Below are 27,676 nucleotides of genomic sequence, written 5' to 3'. Positions count from 1 at the left end.
ACTGAATGCAGTATTCCAAGTCTGGCCTTACCAAGGCATTATAAAGTGGTATTAACACTTCATGTGATCTTGATTCTATCCGTCTGTTTATGCAGCCTAGAACTGTGTTGGCTTTTTTGGCAGCTGTAGCACACTGCTGGCTCATGTTTAAGTGATTGTCCACTAGGACTCCAAAATCCCTCTCACAGTTACTACTAATGAGAAAAGTACCATATATGCTGTACTTGTGCATTTTGTTTTTCTTGCCTAAATGTAGAACCTTATTATTTTCACCATTAAATTTCATTTTGTTAGATAGTACCCAATGTTCAAGTCTGTCAAAATACTTCTGTATCTTAAGCCTATCTTCTGGAGTATTGACTATTCCTGCTAGTTTGGTGTTGTCTGCAAATTTGATGAGTTCACCATCTATCCCCTAGTCCAAATCATTGATGAAGATGTTGAAGAGTACTGAACCTAAAACAGAGCCTTGGGGCAGCCAACTTCCATTGAGAACTACATGTTGAGTGCAGTTGGTCAGTCAGGTAGAAATCTGGTGGTGATGTTGTCTAACACACATTTTTCTATTTTATCAAGTAGTAGGCTATGGTCTACTTTATAAAATGCCTTACTGAAGTCCAAGTAAATTATATCAACAGCATTCCTCTGGATCACTAATTTTGTCACTTTGTCAAAGAATGCAGTAAGATTAGTATGGCATGATCTGTTTTTGACAAACCCATGTTGGCTTTTGGTTATTACTTTGTTTGCTTCTAGGTGTTCGCTGATTCATTGCTTGATAATCTTTTCCAGAATCTTCCCAGGTATTGAGGTCAGGATGATAAGTCTGTAGTTTCCTTGATAACACAGAGATCCAGTTTCTAGTCCATCCTCATTCTTGAATTTCCCTGAATAAATTTCAATCCGTGTTCCTTAACCCCACTTTATAGGGTTAGATTATGGAAGAAAAGTAGATGTGTACTGCTCATACATTTAAATGTACATCAAACAAAACTACTAAATACTAACATGGTAAATTTTTGCAATTTCAATTTTGTAATTTTTTTTTACAATTTTACAACTTGTCAGTTTTAACTTTCTGTATCTTTCTCTCTTTCTATTTCTCTGTCTCTATCCCTCTACCTACCTACCTACCTACCTACAATCACTCACTCACTTTCTCTCTACCTACCTACTGTATTTATATATTTATATTTATACACACACACACACACACACACGGGAAAAGACCCGAATACAACAAAACCAGCATATATATATATATATATATATATATATATATATATATATATATATATATATATATATATATATATATATTTCTCTCTCTCCCTTTATCTACCTACCTACCTACCTAACTACTCTCTCTCTCTCTACCTACCTACTGTATTACTCTCTCTTTCTATCCCTCTCTATCCCTCTATCTACCTACCTACTGTTTTAAAAAAAATTGCCTCTTCAAAACCTTGGTGCGTCTTATACTCCGGTGCGTCTTATACTCCAAAAATATGGCATATGTTTTATCTTTGAAGATAAAACTTGGTTGCATCTTTATTGTTCTTCTCTGCACTCTTTCTAGAATCTCAACATCTTTTTTACATCATGGCAACCAAAACTGGATGCAGTATTCCAAGTATGGCCTTTCCAAGACATTATAAAGTGATATTAACACTTCATGTGATCTTGATTCTAACCCTCTGTTTATGCAGCCTAGAACTGTGTTAGCTTTTTGGGCAGCTGTAGCCCACTGCTAGCTTATATTTAAGTGATTGTTCACTAGGACCCCAAGATCTCTCTCATAGTTATGACTATTGAGCGAGGCACCACTTATACTATTACCTGTGCATTTTTCTTGCCTTGTAGGACCTTACTTTTTTCACCATTGAATTTCATTTTGTTAGACTGCGCCCAGTGTTCAAGTCTGTCAAGATCCTTGTGAATCTTAAGCCTATCTTCTGGAGTGTTGGCTATTCCTGATAGCTTGGTGTCATTTGCAAATTTGATGAGTTCCCCATTTATCCCCTTGTCCAAATCATCGATTAAGATGTTGAAGAGTATTGGGCCTAAAACAGAGCCTTGGGGTACCCCACTGCATACTTCCTTCAATGTAGATGCAGTTTCATTGAGGACTACTTGTTGAGTCCAGTTGGTCAGCCAGTTACAAATCCATCTGTTGGTGATGTTGTCTAACCCACATTTTTCTATCTTATCTAGTAGTAGATTATGGTCTACTTTGTGAAATGCCTTGCTGAAATCCAAGTAAATTATATCCATAGCATTCCTCTAGTTTACTAATTTTGTAACCTTGTCAAAGAATGCAATAAGATTAGTCTGGCATGATCTGTTTTTGACAAACTCATGTTGGCTTTTGGTTATGACTTTGTTTGTCTCTAGGTGTTCACTGATTCATTGCTTGATAATCTTTTCCAGAATCTTCTCAAGTATTGATAAGTCTGTAGTTTCCTGGATCTATTTTCCCCCTTTTTTGAAGATGGGAACTACATATAGCTTTCCTTGCCACACTCTCTCATACTGTTTTGTTCGGTCAAACAAATTCTAAAGGGAATTGTTATTGAATACAATTAATTTTGCAGTGAATTTTGGAATGCTCAGAAAACAATAAATTTTCATCCTCTCAATGAGTTTAAATAAACATCTAAATTAATGCTATCCATGCTTTAGAAAATCTGAAGCACATAGTTCCAAATTATGTGGGTGGGGGGCAAGAGACTACAATTTAGTCTTAATATTCAAATACATAAACATGTGTTCTGAGATTGATTCAAGTATTTTTTTATTCTGTAACTAATGTTACATGGTCCAATTGAATCACCATCCTAACAGGAGTTGTTTCCCAGTTACACATTTCCAGGTGCAGGCTAAACATCCTTGACTCCCAGTAAAAGAATGTTGTTATGGATATACAACTCACCCCATTGCCATCCAACCCCCCTCCCAGTTCCCACAGCATGCCCATCCACCAAATATGGCAGCCCTGAACATCCAAAGAAAAAGATGCCTTCCAGGGCTGATAGGAGGACACGCTCATCGACTGAGGGTTTTTTTGGATGGAAATTCCTTTATAGAAGTGGCTGAGGAATTATAACCACCATAAACAACAGCTCTAATTCAGATCAGTTTATTTCTACTCGGAAGAGATAGGACCCTAATGCATTTTCTATTCTCAGCTGTGAAACCGAATATACAATAGGCGATTCAGATATATCCTGCACTCTGCTTGAAATGAACATAGTCTAGACTTCAATAAATGCTGCACTGCTCTGAAATGAGAAAAGTCATTGGCAATTCCTTTTGTAGTTTATAGCAGAGAATCATGATTGCAACCATTTATGAAACTTCTGAAAGGAAGCACAAGTTATCTTCTGAATAATGGTTAGGTAAGAGATTCTTACAGATCAGAAATGGCATAACTCAACTACCGTATTTTTCGGAGTATAAGATGCACTCTTCCCCCCCCCCCCAAAGAGGGTGAAAATTTGGCTACATCTTATACACTGAATGTAGCCAAAAACACGAGGCATGAAGGAGCCGATGGTCTGTGGCAATCCCTGCAGCCTAAAACAACTGATTGGGGGTATTCAGGGAGGCTGATCCACCCACCAATCATCTGAATCAGGCTGCAATAATGTGCTAATGCTGACCTAACTGTTTGCTATTTGCTGCAAGGACATGTCAGAGTTTGCAGCAAACAATCACATTCAGAAAGCACACACAAGTAATTGATTCAGCAAGAATCAATAACATCTCTTTATAAATAATATTACCCATTAAGTAAATATACAATACCAAAAGCAGTTTTTCCAACATGGTAGTTCAGCAGAGATGTTTCACTTTCAGTTTTAGTTTCAGATATCAACACAGCATGCAGCTTTAGTACAGAACAAACCACGCCCAGGCTCCATGCTGTCTCCTTCCTTGTTGCTCACACAGCAAATACTGTTTGTTTCCAAAAAACCCTAATCTCTCTAACACACAGACAGGATACTAGCCAGATTTTTTTTTCTTATTTTCCTCCCCAAAACCTAAGGTACATCATAGTCTGGTGCATGTTATAGTCCCAAAAATATGGCAATTATTTTCTCTTGAATTTATGCCCTCCCCTGTGTGTAATCTGAATGGTGCTGTGTTTATAAGGCAACAATCATGTTCCTAAGATTTCTCTACTGTAAATGTCAGCTATAATACAAATTGCATTTAGAAGTACAAAATAGATTTATAACTGATAGTGAGATTGGTACAGAGTGGATCTGTACCTTAATCTCTTATATGAAACTTCAAGATGCATCAGTCTTTTTAAAAGCCTGCTGTAAAATCCTTCCAGATAGTTTGAAGAAGTTATTTTCAGAATTGCAAATTTCACATCATAATACGCGTCCGTCATATGCCCTAGCAAAACAAAATTTCATTTGTAAGGAAATTGAAATAATAAATTCATAAGTAATACCTATAAAGAATAAATGTAACAAATCCTCACAACATATAATATAAATATTAATAAACCATACAACATAATATATGTATTACTAAAGGTATAAGATTAATGAAAGACAAATCTGGGTATTATTAGTTTCAAATCTTACTTTGACTTCAAACCAAAGTGTGTTGTCTTCCTTTCCCAACACTGAACAATATTTCTGTCAGATTATTAATGCAGAATTGCTCTAGAAAAAAGATCTCTTTATTTTTTATGTTGTAGAATACCATTTTAAAATACAAAACTTGTTCATAGGGTTTTCTTATCAGCATAATTAAAGTGTTCGTCACTATCCTTTTCCGTGATTCTCTCCCCCACCCATCCACCCACCCACCATTACTCAGTCAAAATGTTAAGCCTAGAAATCCCAGATGAAAGTTTGTGGAATTTCCTCCTAAATTGGGACTGACCCTGTTTGAGAAGAAATGCTGCCACCTGCTGAAATTCTCTAGTCACAATAAGTAAAAAATGTGGTTGACACAAAACCTGTATCAGCAATAATCGTCATTGGCCTTGCAAAGAATATGAGAAAAATGCTTGGTTATAGTAGAACATAGTCCAACTTGATACCTATTTTGAGTGGACATCATTGTAAGATAAACTATGGCCAAAATAGGTAATTTATAAACATTATAGGAGCATAACATTCTTAGACTGTGGTGGCAAAAAATAATAATAATCAGAAGGAATCTTGTAGTATTTTTTCTGAGTATTATTAAAAGGCAGAAGCGTTTGTGGGTAGCAGCTTATTCCTTTATTCTTTTAAATAAAATGCGCTAGTTCAAAAAGGTACTGCTTGCTCCTCCTTATTTTATAAATTATTTAGCCCTGAAGAAACTCCATATGGAAACCATTTTTCCAGTGCTGATTTTGATGGACTTATTTGCACTTCATTGAATGGTTGGGAAAAAAATACAAGAGAAAATGCCTATACAAGGAGGTCTGTTGAGAACAAATAATAGCAACAGGTGATACAAATTGAGTCAAGCAAAGCAAATCCAATGAAATCTGGCACACTATCCTAATAGGTAATGTGCAATTAGATTGCTGGTTTGACTGAATGCCTTACTTTTCCCCTCCTAAAAGTTGCCTATTAAACTGATGACATCTCAGGCTGGAGATATGCTTTTGTTGGAATTACCTATAACTTTCCTGTTCAGATCATCAGAAGCTGGAGAGCTAGAACGGTGTACATCTGTTGCTTTATGCACAAATAATAAGAAAAATTATTCAGGATATGCAACTGGGTGCAGTAAACCTCATTTTAGACTTTATGGTGAAATACGTGAATTAGGTATTTCACTGCCATAAAGGAGATTATATTTCATTTCATTTTTCTCAAGCCTAGTAATGAGTACAAAATCCTCACCTGTATGGCAGTCATTTGACCTATTGTAATAAGTAATTGTGATTTGTAAATACTAGAGAAAGTTCCTTCTCCAAAACCATAAATTATAGTAATTCTTTATCTTGCCTTCCAAATTTCTATGGGATGAAGCTCCCCTGTGGCCTCTTTACATTGAAAGCATGGATTTATCAGAAGTGTTTTAATCAATAGTTGTTTAATGAATGCTTATCATAGATTTCTCCTTGATTGTACTTCTTGGATTAAGTTGTTCCCCAATATTACTCTACAAAAAATATTGATGCTTTTGATATCTTTCTCTTCATTACAGATTTTTAAAAGCATCACTAGTGAAGATTCAGGCCAGGGTCATGGAAGCAGAAGGCTGATCAGTTTCTCCCTTTCAGGTATGTTTTTTCTCTAACATTATTTTATTAAAAGTTCCAGTGAATTTTTGTCATGACACCTAAGCTCAATAAAATTGGACTAATATCAATACAATATTTCAAGAGTAAACCCCTCTCTTTTATTGCTACCTATTTATGAATAAGAAAGCACCTAGAGTAAGATATCTGATGAACACCTTGCAGAAAGATTAGTTTACACTGTAACAACATTATTTACTAAAATAAGAGGAAAGTTATTTTTTAAAAATCCAGGGAAAGTCTTCAAGATGTAAAGTAATTCTGTGCAAAGATAGACACTAAATTAAACTTGGGGTCCTGGTAATATCTCAGTTATATATTCAGTTATATATTAAAGAAGAGGAAATATTTTAATATTTCTCATCAAGATTAGTAAGATAAACTTTGTTCAGTTTTGCGTGGCAGTTATGAGGGTATGCACATCTCTTTCAGGTTTCTTAATAAATCATTGTCTTCTAAGGAGAAGGGAAGAGGCATAGTTAGTGCATACTAGAATTTTAAAATCATGCTGCTGCCAATATTTTTTCAGTGTACAGCAGTATCTGTTCTTACCAGTCAACCTCCCTGGACCATAGTTTAGATATTTTATTTTATTCTTTATTGTACCAATCTTCTATTTGTGTCTCCTTGCTCTAATATTAATTCATTTTTCACTGCCTTGGAAACTATCAAATAAAATACTAAAGACATGTGCTTATAGGCATCATAAAAATGAACAAATACAGTAAACTTTATTGTATTCTTTGAGATATCATTAGGTAAAGCGTTATGGTAGATTTAAATTATTGAAAAACATTCCCTTTCAACTGATCTGGAGCCAATAATAGTGACTTTAAAAGATTTGGAAGAGTAGAAAATAATTATTATAATAAATAATAATTAATAGTAAGAAATTCAGGTTGCTAGACTAAACATTTATGGTTCAAGAAAAGCCTTGTAATATTAAAATCTGTTCATTGGCTTTTCTATAACTTTTAAAGTAGGGCTCATTATTTAATATATTTGTATTGCAGTTAGAGCTTCCTCTCCCCCCCCCCCCACTTTTTTTTTTTACTCCACAGCAAATCTCCTTGGGAGATTGATCTAAGATGGTGTTTTACCTGCTTTCCATCCCATCAGATTTTGTCTGTTAAGAAACACATCCTATCTTTCCTTAATTTTTTTATCTGTCTGGTGAAGTCTCATTTCTAGCTGAACTTTTGTAGAGCAAAAAATACTGGTGGTGGATAAGCTGTCTTTCAGGGAAGCCAGAGTACTTCTTGGCCTTCTTGATAAAACATTGCTGCATCTTCTTGGAATGCAGGTTTTGAAAATTACTTTAAAGATCCAAACATATGTGCCTTCATTCCTCTCACTATTTTTTTTCCTGGCTTAACAACGACTTAATTATAATCGTTTTATTATTTCTGAAAACAGTTAAAAACAGCCATATCTGTTAGCAATAGCATTAAAACATTAAAATATTTCCTTCTTTTTAATAATAAGTGAAATATCACCAGGATCCCAAGGTTAATTTGTTGTTTACTTTCCTCAAAGAAGTATATTTGTATCTTGAAGACATTTCTCTTATTTTAGTAATTAAGGTTGTTACATTGTAAATTTCATGTGCTCTCTTCTTCATAGATAGGTGACAAAAAAAGAGAGGCTTTGTGATTATTGTATTTATATTAGAACAGTTTTGTAAAGCTTTAAGTGTTACAACAAAAAATATTACTGAAATCTTTAATAAAATAATGCTATTTGTATCAGTCTTGTTGTTATACATATTTTATAGTTAATTATCATATACTATTCTTTAAAATTAGCTCCCTTCATGCAATTTAATTAGTCTATATAAACCCCAACTTCATCCATTTGGAATTGTCGTGTATGTTGAACAACATCTGGAATAGATATGCTGATTAGAAATAGTGAGGGTTGTAGTCTCAGAGTTTTTTTGTGTCTGTCTAAAAGTTATTTTCCTGAAGTATACCACTGTCCCTGTTCTGCTATATAAAATTATATTAGAAAACAGTAACCTGCTCTATCTCCAAATAAATGTACATGCATAATATCTACATATGTGTGTTTCTGTGTGTGTCAATTGTTATTGTATCTCTGTCTGCATCATTTTAATAGATTAACCTGCAAAAATTGATCTGTGTTATGTAATGTGCAAGTCATGCTAGTTTTTAAATGTGAAAAATAATTTCCATCCATTTCTTATGTTCTCAGTTGTTTGAGAAAATTTGGCTGTCATTTTCAAACAGATTGATATATACCAGTTGTGCAGAGGCCTATGATTTATAAACAACCAGAAATGATGTATAATACACATGTAATAATTCTCTTCATCAATAGATTGCACTGAAAAATATTCATGGAGAATTTTAACAGGTGCCTTCTTCCTCTTTGATTCATATAAACCCAAGAAATGTATTTTAGAAGTGGACAGCATTGCACTTCTTTGTATATTGGTTATACAAATGTTTCAATCTATAGCAGAAGTATCTGGCAAATTTACTTATCATAATTTGGTTCCCATCATGGATATCCAAAGTGCCTCATGTTCATTCTCCTATTTATATTCTTCTACTAGTCATAATGAAGTTTAGCCAGTCCAGATCTTCAGGATAGGGAAAGGAGCATCCATTTTTCATTCTTGTCTCCTTTCTATAAGCTATTCAAGAAGTAATGGAAGACTTTTTCTAGATTCTTCAGGATTCAGTTTCTCAAAATATATTTTTTTTAATTCTGGATTTGTGTTACTGAACATACATTTCTTTCGATTTACTTACATAGTTTCATCCATGGCTGCCAAATTCTTTTTATTCTTTCAGCATTTGCAGGAAATTGCCCCCATCTATTTTCATCATACCATTTGCCCTGATTGAGTATATTGTGAATGCTACAATGATTTTTAATGTGCTTTTATTCAGTTACATCTCAGAGCAATAATCAAAACTTAATTCACTAGTTTTGAATCTTATTTAGTTATAAAAGTTGTTGATACAGTTCTACAGAGAAATTATTGAGCGTCATTTCTTTTTCTATAACTGTCTGGTTTGGTACAACAATTAAACAGGACAGGTACAGACTTCAGTGGAAAGTTAGGACTGCATAAAAAATTATTTCAAGCAGCCTGCCTTCCATTGAGGACCTATATACTGCATGAATTAGGAAGAGGGCTGACAAAATGTCTACAGACTCCTCACATCCTAGACATAAACTGTTTCATCTCCTCCCTTCAGGATGCATACCAAAACAACTATACACAAAAACATTTTTTTCCTGTGCTGTCTTTCTGCTAAACACATAATTCCCACAGCACTGTCTTATCTCTAAGGATATTTCTCATTTAGTAAGACTATATTACTATTATCCTTTTCATTTCTACTACCTTCTCTTATTGGTATCATGATTATATTATTTTGCTATTTGTATTCCCAGTAAGAGCTTATGCACTGGAGATAAATTCCTTGTGTGTTCAATCACACTTGGCCAATAAAGAATTCTATCCTATCCTATCCTATCCTTTCCTTTCCTTTCCTTTCCTATTCTATTCTATTCTATTCTATTCTATTCTATTCTATTCTATGAGAAAGTCTTCATCTAGCAACAATGGTGAAAAAGTAATTTTATGATCAATCCTCCGATTTAAAACCTTTGTAAATCTACACAGCAAAGGAAAGCTGAAATAAGATCATAAGCACAGTTGTGTTTCACTTAGTGACTGCTTTGCTTAATAACTGAGTTGCCAATCCCAATTTTTTCAGTAAACATAGACCATTTATATTTATTTAATTTGATACACAATTAAAAATTTTAAATGAAAAATATTAGTAGTTTAACAGAATATAAATAATGCTAATATGGATATCTAACATTTTGCAGATTTCCAAGCTTTTGGTTTGAAGAAAGGCATGTTCTTCAATCCGGATCCTTACCTTAAAATTTCAATCCAGCCTGGAAAGCATAGCATCTTCCCAGCTCTTCCACACCATGGACAGGAAAAAAGATCCAAGATTATGTGTAACACTGTCAATCCCATCTGGCAAGGAGAGGTAAGCCATGGCCAAGAAAGAAATAAGGATGCCTAGAGAGAGAAAAAAGAGGCAAGATTTTTCTTGCTGACATAGGCTGATCTTTTCTTCTATAGAGAGAAAAGACTCATTTTTAGTGTTTTATATATTCATTTTATTTTTTTAGAAACCGAACATTTTCAAGGTAACTCACTCTTCCCATTTTCCCCTATAAAAATACAGTATTTAGTTAAACATTAGTCCTCCAGAACTCACATATCACTCTACACACACAGCATTTAGATATGCTTTTGATTTCATCTTTGGATCCAAACTATGAAAGAAATTGAACTCTTCTTCAATTGATTATTTTTTATTATGTATGATATAATGTCCAAGGACACTGGACCAAAGAAATTAACCCTTATAGACAAACAGAATAGCCTAGTGATGGCGAACCTATGGCCAGCTGAATTCACCCTTTTTTAAAGCCATTTTTCGCCCTCCCCAGGCTCCAGAGGCTTTATAGGAGCCTGGGGAGGACGAAAAGAGCCTCCCCCCCCCCGGAGGCCCTTCAGAGGCTTCATGAGCTTCTCAGAAACAGCCCCACAGGCACACCGGAAGTTCGGGAATGGACTTCCGGTTTGCTTGGAGGTTCATTTTGACTGCTCCGGAGGCTTCAGGGAGCTTCCTGAAGGTCCCTGAAGTCTTCGGAGCGCTCAAAACGACCCTCCAAGCAAACAGGAAGTGAAGGTTCATTTTCGCCTTCCCCAGGCTCCTATAAAGCCTCTGGAGCCTGGGGAAGGCGAAAAAAGCATGCAAAAAATGGGGCGTTGTGCCTGTAGTGTGCGCATGCGCACTGGGGGGGCACGGGTTGCATTATGGGTGCGGCACGCCCGCACACGACCCCCCTGCGCTCCCCCCACTTATGGCACGCGAGCCAAAAAAGGTTCGCCATCGCTGGAATAGCCCATTTCTTCATCTGTCAAAATAGAGGAAAAAAACAGATTTTTGCTCTTCTATATGCAGATGGTGTCATGCTGCTTTATCCAACATAATTGTCCTCAACCAGTTGCTTTGGCTAAGCATTCTAAAAATAACAGCTAGAAATTAAGTACTCTGAAACCAAGATCATTATTTTTGCTAAATACCCTAATGTAACATGTCTAGCAATTAAATTTAAAAGAGCAAATGAAGACTGTTAAATATCTGGAGATTGTTTTCCATGCTATGAGCAACTGTAAATTTCATACTGACTATGTTACTTTAAATGCACACGCGCGCACACACACACACACACACACACACACACAGCATTGGCTTTACACACCTTCTATTTTTCCAAAGAATCTCAGCATATAAATGCAATGATTACAATCTCCTTGGGTATGATTTAAACCCATCTTCTTTTTTGGAGCTCATTTCTTTGGAAATAATTCTATCCAAATTTTTGAGAGCAATTTTTCAAGAACTTGCCTGTATTTTGAACATGACCTTCATTACAAAGCTGACCTACTTAAAATAGAAACTTCTGCCTAGGCTTTCATCTTCTTCTGTTGGCATAAGTTCTTTTTTTTTGCAACCAGCCTGGTCCTCATAATTATGATTGACAGTTTTCAGTCCCCCAATTCATGACAAATTGCATTTTTATGACTATCCAAATATACCGATTTAGTATATTTTCTTTAAGCAATGAATTATCAACTTTATATATCAATTTATATATCCAATATATCTTTTCAATATTCTCATTACGTATCACATTTAAATCCATATTCAGAATAATTTCAGACTGATACCATATAGCTTGTTCTTCTGTAACTTCATTAACACAGTGTCTTATCAGATAACATTGAAGACTGTTTGAATATCCACCAGGTATTCTATTGTTAAAGTATTTTGCTCCATTTTTATTAAACTTAAGTTTCCTTCTCCTTTAATTGAACTGTTTATTATTTTCTAGCTCCCTTTAATGCCTGAATGTCAAAACCTCTTCTATCATGTTTTTTTCTAAAGAAACCCAAATAATCATCATTTCATCTAATTAATTTAAAATTGTAGTCCATCTGACTCCCTAAATCTTTTGTTAATTTTCTAAAAACCAACACTATCAGTTGCCTTTTGCTGTTTAATCCAAAAGTAATATTCCCAAATTTCAAAAGTGTATTTAAAAATTATTTCTTTAAGGAAAAGGTGAGTCACCTAGTAATTACCACATAATTTCCTACTGCCAATGGTTTTAATATTTCCATGGCAATAAAAAGCAAATCCAAAATGACTAAGAAATGAATCTCAGTCAAGTTGAGCTTGTTTCTCCCACAATTCCCAGCTCTCAATTCATAAACCAAGAACAAGAACTTATGCCAAATTCATATACATGAAGAGTGGCTGTCTGGAATACACATGGATTATCTCAAGATCTCCTCTCTTCCAGGAAGATTTCAGCATCCAAGATCCAACTAAACTAGTTGAAGGAGAATATGCTTTCTCATAAGCTATGCTTTGTGAAAGTTACATAATGTTTCTTTCTTTGTGAAAGTTACATAATGTTTCTATTTCTATTTATTCTATTTAAGTAGGTACTAGCAAGGACAGATATAGATACTCTGTACTCCTTAAATTTCATTCATTATAGCTTAATTTGTTGCTAAATCAAATGTTGTATTTTCTGCACTTTGTGTGACAAAATGGTTATTGGTGAAGCTGGTAATTATTAAATAAAGGCAGAGGCTGGCATTACAAGAACATAATTAGAGGCTGGTTGAGTGCCATTATTATGTACAAATATAACAAATAACTGGGAACAAAAGCAAAAATAAATAACATGTTTTGGTAGTGACAAGATAACATAAATTTAATTGAATAATTTGCAAAGCTCCAAATGCATTGCCCTTACACCTAAGAGCATATGGAATGTACTCAAATGTCAGAAGAACATTGGACTATGACACTTCATGGTGCTTCCTTTTAGAATGTTGTGCAGATGAGGGTGAATGAATGGAGCAGAACAGATGGAAATAGTAGCTCCTTTATAGATGGTTATTGAATATTTGAATAAGTATATAGTAGGTAAGATAGTCAAATAATTCAGGGAGGAGAAACAAAAACATATTTATGTTAGATAGATTCAGTTTGGAATATATGAGTACAAAGAATTAAATTGTCAATAAGAAATTTCAAACAATCCGATAAAGCTGGAAACTGCAAAGAGCTGTATAAATTGGAATCAATTAGGCAGTGACACAGTCAGCAGTTTTTGTAGGAGGTTATTCTGATATCCTTTCTGTGTCCCAGATTCTGTTTCACATTTCATTCATCCCTCTACATGTTTCTCATTTTGGAGTTCAGATTTGGAGCATAATCTGCTAAATTTCCAGTCCCCAATTCAGTAGTTTAATTCTAGTGTAATTAAAGGTCTTCCTCAGTTCAGCTGAATGTTTGCAGCAGGAATTGATTAATATTATACCTCCCTCCCACGCAGATCTACTATTTCAGCATAGGGTAACTTCAAGTATCTTCAAATGTTGTCTCTGACAATATGAAAAGGATTTGTTTCTAAATTCATTTCCTATGTACATACAATTGTTGCAGATGGGATGGAAATTACTTCTTTCTGTTCATTGGCTAAGTTTATAGGATAAAATTATCTAATATTCCTTATTAAATATTTGTTGACTGAGTTGGTCAGTAAAGTTGTTTGTGAGGAAACTAACAAAAATAAGTATCTGTAAGCAGGATGCTCTTTATTAGTTATCAGTTATTACAAGGAATTTAATCTTGCAGTGTAGCACTTCTTCATATACAAGTAATCCTCAGTTTATGACCATAGTGGAGCATGGCTCTTACGATTTTAAGTTGTGACGGTTGTAAAGCAAATTATCATTGCCTAGCCAGTATTCAACAAAAATGTTATGAATCACAGTCATGTGACCGTGGGATACTTCAAGCGGTCATAAATATGATCCAGTTGTCAAATGCCTGAAATGTGGTCACATAACCTGGGAATGTTAGCTGTTGGAACTTTAGAAACAGGTTGAAAGTACCATTGTAACTTTTAACAGTCTGATTGGTCATTTGTTGAGCACTACCTATGCCAGTCTGTAACTTATTTTTATTATAAGATTATAGGTTTTCCATTAAGAAATATTGTATGATTATTATTTTTAATTTCTTAGTATCAATTTTTGCACTACAAGATATATGTTTGTCTACATAAGTCAAAAAGTTAAAACTGAAGGTGTTTCTACTTGTGGGGAATCTTGTTGAGTGGAATTTATGTTCATAGCCATAATGTGATCAGGCAACCTCTGTGATTTTTTGGAAAAATAAAACCAGATCCTTGTTACAAGATTGTATAGCCAAAATTCTTTTTAATTGTTAAATCGATTAACCAATGGGCTATTATTCCCCAGAGGTTTTGCCTATATCATAGTAATTTTTAGTAATGGGATAAATAAGAGCAGAGATAAATAAGTCTACTTTCTATGGATTTTAATGATAATTTTCCATGAGATGAAATGCTGTAGTTAATTTAATAAATGTGTTTGTATGTTAGTTTTTTTAGTAGACAATAGTAGTAGTAATACTTATTTATATTTATTTTCCACATTTCTTACTTCCCATCTCTCTCAGAGATTAATTAATTGTCTTATATAGACAGTACATCTCTGCAGAGTTCTAAGCATAGCATGGCAAGACAAATACAACATAGAGGAAGCTTCAAAAGTTGTTCTCAGCATCTACTCCTAGGAGTAACATCAATAAAACAGCTACCCAGGCTGTCCATCCAATACAAAACTGGCAGAATTGACTTTTCTGCAGGCTTGCTTCTTTACTAACCTGTCAGATCTACAGAATTCTGGGGTGTATGTGTGTAAAATACATGTGTGTGTGTAAATAACATAACATAACATAATATGACATTTATTGGCCACCCATCTTACCTCAGACTAACTCTAGACAGCTTACAACCATTAAAAAATATCTGTAAAAAGATAAAAAGCCTAAGTAGAATACTTATTTACTTGGCATAGTTTTACTTGATGTAGTATTACATAGTATTTACTTGGCATACAAACCCCCAGCAACCCCTTTGTCTTTGATCTCATTGGACAGGCAGATTCCATGTCTAATAGGCAATATCACAGATACCCAGGTTTCAATCCATGCCAATTGGCATCTTGATTTGTATTCATAAACTGACTGGCAGCCAGTGTCACATTCATGAACTTAATATATCAAGAAAAGGAGTAGAATTTAGAATGAATGAGCTAGAAGGGACTTTGGAGGTCTTCTAGTCCAGTCCCCTGCTCAAGCAGGAGAACCTGTACTATTTAAGATAAGTGACTGGCTAGACTCTTAAAAACATCCAGTGATAGAGCGCCCATGATTTCTGGAGGCAAGCTGTTCCACTGGTTAATTATCCTCATTATTAGGAAGTTTCTCTTTAATTCCAGGTTGCTTCTCTCTGATTAGTTTCCAAACATTGTTTCTTGTCCTGCCCTCTGATACTTTGGAGAATAATTTGACCCCCTCTTCTTTGTGGCAGCCCCTCAAGTACTGGAATACTGCTACGTCACTCTTAATACTTCTTTTCTTTAGATTAACCAAACCAAAATCCTGCAGCTATTCTTCATATGTTTTAGTCTCCAGGCCTTCGATCCTCTTAGTTACTCTTCTCTGAACTTTTTCCAAAGTCTCAACATCTTGTTTGTAGTATGGTGACCAAAATTGGTTGTGGTATTCCAGGTGTAGTTTTACTAGGGTTTTATAAAGCTGTACTAATATTTCATGTTATCTTGATTCTATGCATCTGTTTATACAACCCAGGATTGTATTAGCTTTTTGATGGTAGCTGCACATTGCTGGCTAATATTCAAGCTGATTAGATTAGATTAACAGAGTGGAAGGGACCTTGTAGGTCATCTAACCCCCACCCAAGCAGGAGGCCCTACATCAATGATGGCTAACCTTTTTGTTGTTTCGTGCTGAAAGCACCTATGCGCACCTATGATGCAATGTGCATGTGCGCCCCTGGCACCCACCCCAACGCATGCATGTGCAACCCCTGCATATGCCCCACCCCCTACACATGCTTGTGTGACCCCCATGCATGCGCAAGTGTCTTCAGCATGCACCCCAGCTGGCCGACGGGAAGCGTGCATGGATGCACAGTAGAGCTGAATGGGTGATGTTGCCCAGCTCATGTGCCATAGGTTCGCTATAATGGCCCTACACCATTTCTGACAAATGGCAGCCCAATATCTTCTTGAGCTTCCAGTGATGAAGCTCCCACAACTTCCGAAGGCAAGCTGTTCAACGGGTTGATTGTTCTCACTGTGAGAAAATTTCTCCTTATTTCTAGGTTGATTCTCTCCCTAATCAGTTTCCATCCATTATTCCTTGTCTGTGTTACTGCGTTTATTTGGTTTGCCAGCTGTGCCTACATTCTGTGCAGCATGAACTGTCTCTTATCAGAAATGATTTACTGCACATGTCATTACATCACATACCTTCTTCCTTCCTTCCTTTGTCTGCATGCCAGGCAGACAGAGGCTCTGCCAAAGATGTAATTAATTTAGTTAGTAAGCTTGTATTTTTACTTTATTTACAATTAGAATGTTTTTTATTAGATTATGCCTCGGTTTTATTTCGCTTGAAAGATATGTTTTCAAGGAATGCCAAGATTCACACCTCGTTAATTCAGGGAGGAATTCACACCCTGACAGTCTGGCCTTAAGGTACCTTGGAAAATAGCTTGACTCCTTCCTCTCTGTGGCAACCCCTCAAATATTGGAACATCTTCTTTCAATCCTGGAGTGAATTATACACATATTGAGGATACCTGCCTATGCAAATGGATAACTTTTCCAATGGTTTCATTTAGATGTTAAATAATACAGAGAAGAGACTATATTCACTTCAGAAAAGCATGAACTCTCACCCCTTGCTAATTGGTTAGAAAGGATTAGATCTACTGCAAAATTGTGTTGTTCATTCCCAACTGTTTACAACACTTAATACATGATTAATGATATCAAATGGCACTGAGAAGATCAGTAGGATCATGTTCCCATTATCCTATTCTTGCTATGAGTCATTACCAATCAATGCTAGCTCAGCCTCATAGTCAAGCTTCAACCAGACTTTTCTCCAGGATCTTCAACAGCTAAACTTCTACCCTTCCTAAAAACAGAATGTAGAAGTCAGGCTAGTAATTGTCCAAAATAGCCAGATCAAACAATTGTTTCTTGAGGAAAGAGCACATAATTTCTTCACCCAAGAATGTAGTAAACACCATTCATACATATTCTCTTTCTGGAAATATTCAGTTATCAAATGAGACAAGGATCTAACTGGCAGAGCTTACATTGCAAATCACTCAGGATATACAGGCCCCAAACTATCCCAAATAATGTAGCAAGATCTGTCATCTGTCATCACTGTTGAGCTTACCTGGCAAATGTCAAATCCTATCAAACATGATAAGGATTGGACATCTAAAATGTATTGGACATCTAAAGGGATTGGAGGAATATAAACATTTTATTTTTAGATTCCTCATAAACTTTTCAAGCAACCAACTGTTAATTCTTCCTAAATTATCTAAACAGTAATCAATGGGTGCAATAATATCGAACAATCATAGACATTTACTTCTTTTATCACCACAATGAAAGCTTGGATGTGAACTCTTAACCACATTTAGACATATTAAGTCAAATGAGATTTTCTTTGCACTGTATTTCTTATCCCTTTTTTGTAAACTAAATTGAGTTTGATCTTAGAGACTCCATGTTGAAAATACCAAGAACGTTTGTCCTGTAGATCTGATTTGTCTTTTAGTCTTCAAAAATGCCACTGATCAGACTTTTCAGTGCCTAGCTATTCTCTATTAAGAACTGCATTGCTATTGTTCATTTAGTGGTTAGCCACTTGAGGAGCAGTATATTCTGTAGTTGTTATAGTTCACTCATTATCTTCCAAATTTTTACCATATTGCAACATTTGTCAGATGCCTCACACATTCTCAAAGTTATTTCAGATCCTCACTTGTTAGAGGAAATTGACCAAGCCATCACTGACACCAAGGAAATTGCTCACAATAATGATCAGAACCTTCTAAGAAGACTATTGATTATTTTTTTAAAAAATAAATAAACGGGGAGTGGGGAGAAGATGAAAAGGAAAAATGCAAGCCCAATCACTCCTTTGTACTAACTCCCTACAGTCCTAAATCCCTCACCTTGTTATCATTCAAGACTGCTGGGGTGGTTCTGTCATTGTTGGGTTTATCAATCCCTATAATCCTGTCTTTGTTAGATCCTTTTCAAAACAGATTTAATGTTGAAGGGAACATTAATTAATTTATAACCTCAGGCATCATTCTCAATTTCAGACCTCTTATTGTAAATTCAGGATTGGAACTGAATCCATTTTCTGCTTCAATTTCAGGTTCACAAAGGTAGTTGGGTAGTTCCAGGCTCAGGTGTCCTTGAAGATTGTCTCATTTAAGATCAGTTCTGAATCTTGTCATACTTCAATTTCTTCTAGGGCAGGCTATTGACCTTCATGAAATCAGCTTTTTCATGGTCCCACTGAGCTGCTACATATTTCTCATGATAGCCCAAGACCTCTTGGCCTTTCATTCCCTCCTCTGTTTTTTCTCATTTCTAGTCAAGTAGTGTTCTAGAATTACCATAAAACCAGGAAACTGGTTTTCTTTTCTGTTCTCTTATCCTGTGGACTACCACTGTTATTCCTCTAAAATAAATTGAATATGATATATCTGATATCTCTTGGAACGATACAATGTTCTTCTCCACTGTCAGTTGGGCCACAATCTGCAGAGGCTGTTGTGTTTTTCCTCCAGCAGTTATTTCAAGGGACATACAGTATAGTGTATTTACCACTGAATGAAAATCAGTTCAATCTTTTGAAAAGGAGGTGTTAATGGTTCTGACATTCCAGGTTATTCAGTTCTTCCTTCTACCACACAATTGCTGATAATTGGTATTTGGTTGGAGAGTAAACACTGAGATCCCCTTCAAAGAGTCTGCCTTTTTTTCAGCAAATAAATTGGAAGGATGGTGGCCTAGAAATGTAAAGTGCAGATGACCTGGTCTACTGATTGATGTAATCTGCTACTCCTTTTCCTGTCCTTACTACGGTTTCTGAATAACTTCTGGACCATCACTAGTCATTTTCCAAGTAGGTTGAATATGTAACTAGTAATCTGTGGTTTCCATCAGTTTTATTTCCAAAGTTGACATATTAAATCCTGAGATAACTATCACTGCTTCTCCCAACCAAAATAGAGAAGGTCTGCTGTTTCTTAGCTGCTGTTCACAAGAACGTCTGCTTAGATCCATATGGAAACAAGATTTTTGTCAAGCAAATAATCTTGAAAGGCATGATCTGTCAATTATTCTCTTGCACTTGAAGCAATATGGCTTAGCATATCTTCTATAAAGGCATAACTTGCAGTCATATCAGCTTTTACTCCGGTAGGTGGTGCTACTTCTCCCCCCCCCCCACAAGAACCTATAATTCTTTGTCTAAAGCTGCTTCAATTAACATAAATACAGATTCTACAAATGAATATCATCAGCATCAAATGCAATAGGAAAAATAAAATAATGGAGACTGTAGCCAATTCAACCAGGATTTTTCCAGGATAGACTAGGGCATGGACCCAGAGGTGAAATTCAGCAGGTTCTGATAGGTTCTGGAGAACTGGTTGTGGAAATTTTGAGTAGTTTGGAGAACCGGCAAATACCACCTCTGGTTGGCCCCAGAGTGGGATGGGAATGAAGATTTTGCAATATCCTTCCCTTAGGAGTGGGAAGGGAATGGGGATTTTGCAGTATACTTCCCCTGCCATGCCCACAAAGCCACGGCACAGAACCGGTAGTAAACAAAAATTTAATTTCACTACTGCATGGACCATGAATTAGTAGTGTCAAATATATGGTTTAAACTTAAAAAATTAAAGAGGACAGATAGGTCTGCAAAATTTGACCTGAAATATGTTTATTGCAGATGGAAATATATATCAAATTACGGAACACAATAAAATGGTGAAGTAAGTGCTTATAAACCCTGCTTGTTTATGGCACAAATTATCATCCAACTCATGTTGATCACTGCTTCACCAGGCAGGCAACATTGTAGCAGCATCTAAAAGTATCAAGAAGGTGTAAAACTGTCCTGGGTGCCCTGTAGGTGCCGTGGGTGCCCTGCAATATAGTAAAATTGAATAGTGTAGTATTTAAGACATCGGGCTAGAAACTGGGTGAATGTGAGTTTAATTCCAGCCTTAGATACAAAGACAATTGAGTGACCGTGGCCAGTGATTTTCTCTCAGCCTTATGAATTGCAAACCATTCTGAAAAAACTTACCAAGAAAATTGAGGGAAATTTTGGACATGATTCAAAGGAAGAAAAAAAAATGATGTGAGAGTCATACAAATGTCTCTGTAATAAAATACAGACACTAGCAAAGGACATGTTCTGTTGAACATGGACTTTGAACTTTAATATAATAAGGACAAGGATATATATCAATCAAGAATAATATGCCATTGAGGAAAATAACAGCAGAAAGAAAAAGTGAGGAAACTATGAAAGCTAAAAAGTGAGACAATGGAAGATCATTAAATAATGTGAAATCCTAACTTTAGAGTAGCAAAATTCTAAAGACAATACCGCTAAGACAGTAACTAGAATTAATAGCATTAGGAATGAGTTAGAAAATATTTGAAAATGTTTCTAACAAGATAAAAACAATTCAAATAATAGAAAAGAAAAAAAAAGAATTATGATTAAGAAACAAAAAAAGGGAAGGAAGGGATTGTAAAGAAGTTACTTCCAATCTTTTTGACAGCAGTTACACATTTATATTTTAGCTTCTCATTCTAAGGTTACATCATTATTTCCTTCTTTCCATAAACTATCCTTTCTAATCTTCAAACACATAAATCACAAGGTTTTTTTCCTCTTTTTTAAAGCAAAAAATCCATAAGGGATTGTCAAACATTGATAAGTATAGTTGTTGGTCTTCCTTTAATCAAACAAGTTAATTTCCTCATCTCTTTGTCACCAACCATTCCTCTGTCAGGGGCATTTCAGTGTCCTTCCATTTTTGCATGTATAATAGTCTTAATTAGCAGTAAGAGTCTATATTAGCAGTAATATAAAAATATAATTTTTGCCATGGATCTTTTTCTTCCATGATTCTTTTCTTTCAATAAATCCCAGCAAGAAAAATTCTGTTTCAGTTGATCTTTAAAAATGTTTCTATCATTATAAAGTATGTATTTGAATCCAGAAATGTCTGGCTTTTTTTTTCAAGCCTACCAGGCCTGACCAAATTACTAATTCTTCCACACTACAAGTTTATCATAGTGGTTAACTTATTGCTTTCTTTTTAAATTAAGAATTATCTATTGCCATCAAGCTCAATCAACTCTCATTAGGAGACTATACTGTTTGTAGATCGCAGTGACGTGCGGTGAGGTTTATGGCTGATGAGGCTGGTGACGTCATCAGGAAGGCGGGGAATGGGACCACGTGTGCTGGATGCTGAGGCTGCCTCAGCCTCCAGCACACGTGATCCCATTCCCCGCCTTCCTGAGCGTGCTCCGCCGGATCGCACTCCGCAGTCTTCGAAAGCAACTGGGGAACGACAAGAACCTTCCTGCCTCTGCTGGACTTTGCACACTCCTCGCGACTGCAATAGACATCCAGATGTGGCAGGGGCTGTTGGGCTGGAAGCCCAAACCCCATTAGCCACAAAAGCCGCTTCTGGTTGTATATTGCAGTCGCGAGGAGCGCGTGAAGTCCAGCAGAGGCAGGAAGGTTCTCGTCGTTCCCCAGTCGCTTTCGTGGCTTCGTCATCCAGGAGCGCCGACAACATTTCTGCCTCCGCAGCTCCAGGGCGTGGCCGGACGGAGGTAGCCAGAGTGGCGCCGAGGCAGTCCGGCGGGCGAGCAACCGAGGATCAGGCTGCCTGATCCTCCATCGCTCGCTCTTTCGTCCGCCCGGACTGCCTCGGCGTCACTCTGGCTACATCCGTCCGGCCACGCCCGGGAGCTGCGGAGGCAGAAATGTTGTCGGCGCTCCCGGATGACGAAGCCACGAAAGCGACTGGGGAACGACGAGAACCTTCCTGCCTCTGCTGAACTTCGCGTGCTCCTCGCGACTGCAATATACGTCCAGAAGCGGCTTTTGTGGCTAATGGGGTTTGGGCTTCCAGCCCAACAGCCCCTGCCACTTCTGGACGTCTATTGCAGTCGCGAGGAGCGCGCAAAGTACAGCGGAGGCAGGAAGGTTATTGGTGCTTCCGAGAACCCTCCTGCCTCCGCCAGTTGCCCAGCTGGCACCACCCTGCGCACGCACCTCCTCCTCCTCCTCCCTCCTCTTCCTCTTCACTCCCCAAAAACTCTTCTCCTTACCGGAACTTAGCGGGAGCCGTGTAAAAGGGATGGGATGAAATATATATATATATTATTATATACTATTATTTCATGAAGAGAGGTGAGGCTCTGCCTCCCCTGCCTCCCCTGACCGCACGTCCCTGATAGATAGGTAGTCCTCAACTTACGACTACAACTGAGAACAGCCACACCCAATATTAAGACATTTTCTGACACAGTTGTTAAGCAAATCACTTCAATTGCTAAGTGAATAATGTAGCCTTCAGCAAATCCAGATTCTCCTATTGATTCTATTTTTTGGAAACTAGGTGGAAAGGTACCAAATGGTGACCACCTGACTCCAGGACATTGTAATTGTTGCAAATTCATGCCACTTTCCAGATGCTTTAGTACCGGTAGTGAGTGCAGGGACCAGTTGTAAATTACTTTTTTCAATGTTACTGTAATTTCGAATGGTTGCTAAACAAGAACAAATCTGGATCAGTCACTAGGAGCAGAGATTTACTCTTCTAAGCTTTTGGACTCCTGCTGAAGACCATCTTCAGGGAACTTATCTTTTCTCTGTTGATGGCTGGTGATTGACTGTTGTTTCCTTGTGCTGCCAAGCCTCAGTTCCTAAGTACCCAATAAGATGGTGGCAAATCAGCATTCCTATTGACTGACATTTCTCAGAATTCAATCATTTCCTTGGCTGTCTTTGTATCTGTATGGCCAACAAATAGTTGCAAGTCAAGAACTATTTGTGATGGTCTCACTTTGATAGTAGCATCAATAGAATAATTTTATGAATAAAGGTTCACGATGACTTAAAATTCCAGTTATGGAGCTGTTAATGTTGAATACAATAAAGTTTAATTAGCTGTATCTATACATATTTGTCTTGCCTGCAAAAGAATGTCAACCAATCTATATAATGTTATAAAAATGTATTCCATTTTTAAATACGAAAATATATGGTGTTTATTCTATTGAATCAAACAGATATTTAAGTAGGATATTTCCCTTGTTGGCAATTTTATAGACTTAGACAATAGAGTTATTTGCTGCAAAACAAATTTTTTCAACAAGAAGTTTTAGAATATTGACAAAATTAATGGAAATTGCCTTATGGTATGCATTCATCAGGAAAGGAAAATGAGTTATTGAAACTTCAAATTGCCTGAAATTTCTGTTTTATTTCTTTAATAGTTCTATTGCATAGTTGCAAATCAATTTACATCAGTCACAATAAGATCAAGCATAAGATCAATATTCAGTTCTTTCTTTTATTAGCAAGCACTTTATCCATAAATAGATTGATCAAGTTAGAATGAGTTCTCAGTGCAAATGTTTTGGAAATGGGCCCAAATTTGCCAATATGTTTTTCCCAATTAAATTTCCCCTGTGCACATGCTTATGTCTTTGACAAGCATGTTATACAGTATTAGTGTAGTATTGAAATAGAAAAAATGAAGTGTCTACTGTTCTGGCTTCAGAATTTTTTAAATAGGTATAATTGGAGAAATGCCATTCTGAAATAATATGTGGCAATGACCTTGGGAAACAGGAAGAAGAACTGCAGATTAGACAACTATCTTTCAAAAGGTATCTCAGCCCACAGAAGGAAAAAAGGACATAGAGATGTCTCAGAAGGGATTTGCACAATTGATGTTTTCAAATAGTACAGAAGCACAAACCTTGTTGTATTCTATATTTCCTCATAAACTAGAGGATGACAAATGAATCTCTGATAAATCTCTGAAATGCAACTGGAATTTTGTCAGTGAAATTTATTTCACAGTCTAAGTCCAGAGTAATAATTAAATCTTTCAGAAAGGAAACATTTTTAACATCATATAGTTCTGTTAAATCCCATGATCTTTACACTTGGCTTGTACCTCATTTATGGTTTGATTTTTTATTACCTCCCGATAATCCTATTCTTACTTTTTTCTATTAATATTTCTATTCTTTTCAAACACTCATAATTTGTATGTTTCCCTTTTAATCCTCCATCCAGCAATTTTCTCATCTCATCATATGTCTCTATTCTACACTTCCAAAACTAAAACAAATAGTAATGACAAGAGGGATCCTTGTCTTGTCTCTTTCTATATCTTACTCACGAGTCCCAGTTTATTGTTCAACAGTGCAAATTTCTGTTTCTGTTTCTATTTCCTATCATCCCAGATGCTATATGGTTTGGCTAAAAACCACATTGTTTTATTGTATAAACTATTTTTTTAAATAAATACTAGCTTGTTAGAACACTTACCACTTAAAAACTTTTAAGTTAAAGCCTGAAGTCCGAATTAACATGATGAATAATGGTCTAATCTAAGAGGCATAAGAAGAAACCAAAGAATTTGCTTACCTTTTAAAGTATTTTAACGTCAAAATTAAGCATTCACATCTGCATCACTTACTCAAGGTCTTTGCATGAATTATTCATTGAAACAAAACTTGGGTGTATACTCAAGAATGCCATATAATTCTTAATTATTTAAAATGACAAAATATACAACATGAGATATTGCAATGGCTAAAAACAATTGGAATATTTGATCAGAAATAATGAATAATAAGCAACTATAAATGTGATGTGAGGAAGTATTGAGTTGTTATCCATCTTAGTCAATAATGCCTAAGTTTAGTGAACAACTGCAGTGAAGAAAGGAATTTATTCTGAATTAGATAGCATCAAACTGCAACCATGTAGGAAGAGTAGGGTTTCTGCTATATGAAGTAGCTGTTCCTTCCTTCTTATGAATGTTGAAATATTAGTATCTTGTCAGTCTTTGCTTAGTTTGTAGACCATCAGTTCCCATCTCTGAGCAACCCTTCTCAAGTAGTACCATATTTTGTGATAACAGCATTTTTGACATTTCCCATATATTCAAGATGTGCTCATGGTTGGAAAAAATTGAGAATCTTATAGCCCAACCGAATACTTCTATAAAGAGTCTGAGAAAACTTCTGGTTCTTTGGCTAAAGAATATAATAATAAGAGAAACACAGTGACCAAATATTTAATAAAGGACAAAGAAAATAATTCATTTTTTACTGCTCCAATAAAAATTGTAAAAATTTCACAAGGGAAAAACCTGTTAAGAATAGAAGAAAAGTGATATCTCTAAGATCTCTATGGTGAGGTTGGAGGTTAGCTCCTAAACAAGCCAGATATTTTCCCCTGCATTTTTATTTGCATTTTTATTATTCCGGACACATCTTGTCATAACAATAAATCTTGTCATTTATTAAAACCTTACTAAGTAGATCAAACAAGAAACATGACCAGATAAGCCAAGTTTACTTTATTGTTACATTAACAAAATTTTGCAAATCTGGGAAGATAAATTTCCTGTCATCTCCTTTTTGGAGCAAGAAACTAGGGAGGGACTCTTCTGAGCCTCCAGCTGTGGGCTATGTCCTCTCTTATATGACTGTTTTCTAAGCAGCATCTCTTTGCCTTTCTTTCTCATATGCAATTACATCTTTCTTATATTATGGCAGTGGTGGGATACGACCCGTACACCCCAGTACGGGCATACCAGTGCCTACTGGGAGCACCAGGTACTGTTCCAGTACAGTGCTCCAGAGGGCCCGCCCGCCCATCCGCCTTACCTGTATTTGAGCCAATCGGGACTTTCGTGCACGCGCACGGAGCGTATGGCGCCTACGTGACGCTCCACCGAGCAGCTGGAGCGTCGCGGGTGGTAAGTATGCATGTGCACATACTGCACACGTGCATGTGGTGGACACCGGGCCCTGTTTCAGCGTACCGGTTACAATGGGATCCAGAACCCACCACTGCACTATGGCCAGGTTTTTAACTGACTCATCCCAGGCCTTAGCAATCATCTACTGCCATTTGTTGCCATTTATGTACATAGTATTAGTGAAGTTCAGGAAGTTAAAAAGTTTCTGGAATCTCAGAACTTCTGATGCAGACAGAAACAGTGAGAAATTAGGTTTTCAATTTGAAATATTGTCAGCGTGTGTCACACAAACATACTATTCCCAAATTAAAAGCAACATATAATAACTGATAGAGAACAATGAGTTACATATGGGCTTCAGGGTTTCCAGTATTTCATCTGGGACTTACTGAAGTTATGGATAATCAGATACATATCCAGATATTTAGTAGGAAAGGTAGGGAAAACATCTGTAATTTTTTCCCTTTGTGTTTATTTCTTTTCCAGCTGTTCAGCTTTGTTTCTCTGCCCACTGATGTCCTAGAAATAGAGGTGAAGGACAAGTTTGCAAAAAGTCGACCTATCATTAAGCGTTTTCTGGGAAAGCTTTCCATGCCAGTACAACGATTACTAGAAAGACATGCTATAGGGTAAATCTTTGCAACATAATTTTATCTTTTTTATGAATATATAAGAATCAAAAGGAGAGTGATGGTTGCCATTGCAATTACACAATTGGGGAGGGGAATCCATAATTTAATCTCAATAATTGCCTTATTTTGGATAAACATTTTAAATAATTTAAATAATTTATTTCTGGTTAATCATAGAAGACATCTAATCTTCTGCTTACTATAGAATCTTCAATAAATTCAGATGATAATGTAGATGATAGCCTAGATAATAGTCTAGTCTTTCAAATATGTCAATGAAAAGAAAATCCATTATGTTTTACTCTATCTTCTCTTTGTCTTAAATTAGAATGTTAAATCTAACAATCTACTTAAGAAAAGCAACATAATCAAACATTTCTTTCTCTTCTCCGATTTCTATGTATATACTATATAGCCATTTATAATATATTCAGTTTTGATAGTGTTTATATTTTAGTACATATTATAATTAATAGAAATGTATATAATATTGTTTCAAACATAGCTGTGGTTTCTAGGTGTTCTATATACAGGATAGGGATACCTTATGTTAAGTTCATCCATTTACAAAACAATCAAGGCCTTACCACACCTCGCTGTGCAGTATATAGTGGCTTGCACTTCTATACGACACTGATATATT

The 27,676-nt window shown here is 36.0% G+C and overlaps 1 protein-coding gene across 6 annotated transcripts in view; it reads left to right on the top strand.

Moving 5' to 3' along the window:
- Nucleotides 1–27,676, top strand: part of HECW1 (HECT, C2 and WW domain containing E3 ubiquitin protein ligase 1) — a 236,427-nt gene that overhangs the window by 131,401 nt on the left and 77,350 nt on the right. For all 6 annotated transcript variants that reach the window (XM_081932565.1, XM_081932568.1, XM_081932564.1 and 3 more), the window contains 3 exons: nucleotides 6,172–6,247; nucleotides 10,139–10,308; nucleotides 26,888–27,030. In XM_081932565.1, coding sequence (XP_081788691.1) covers nucleotides 6,172–6,247; nucleotides 10,139–10,308; nucleotides 26,888–27,030 — 389 coding nt within the window. The remainder of the gene's footprint in view (nucleotides 1–6,171; nucleotides 6,248–10,138; nucleotides 10,309–26,887; nucleotides 27,031–27,676) is intronic.

This window comes from Natrix helvetica, assembly GCF_964273705.1.
Source record: "Natrix helvetica genome assembly, chromosome: Z".
NCBI lineage: Eukaryota > Metazoa > Chordata > Lepidosauria > Squamata > Natricidae > Natrix > Natrix helvetica.
Note: the sequence above shows the minus strand (reverse complement) of the source record. Positions and strands in the feature narration are given on the sequence as shown.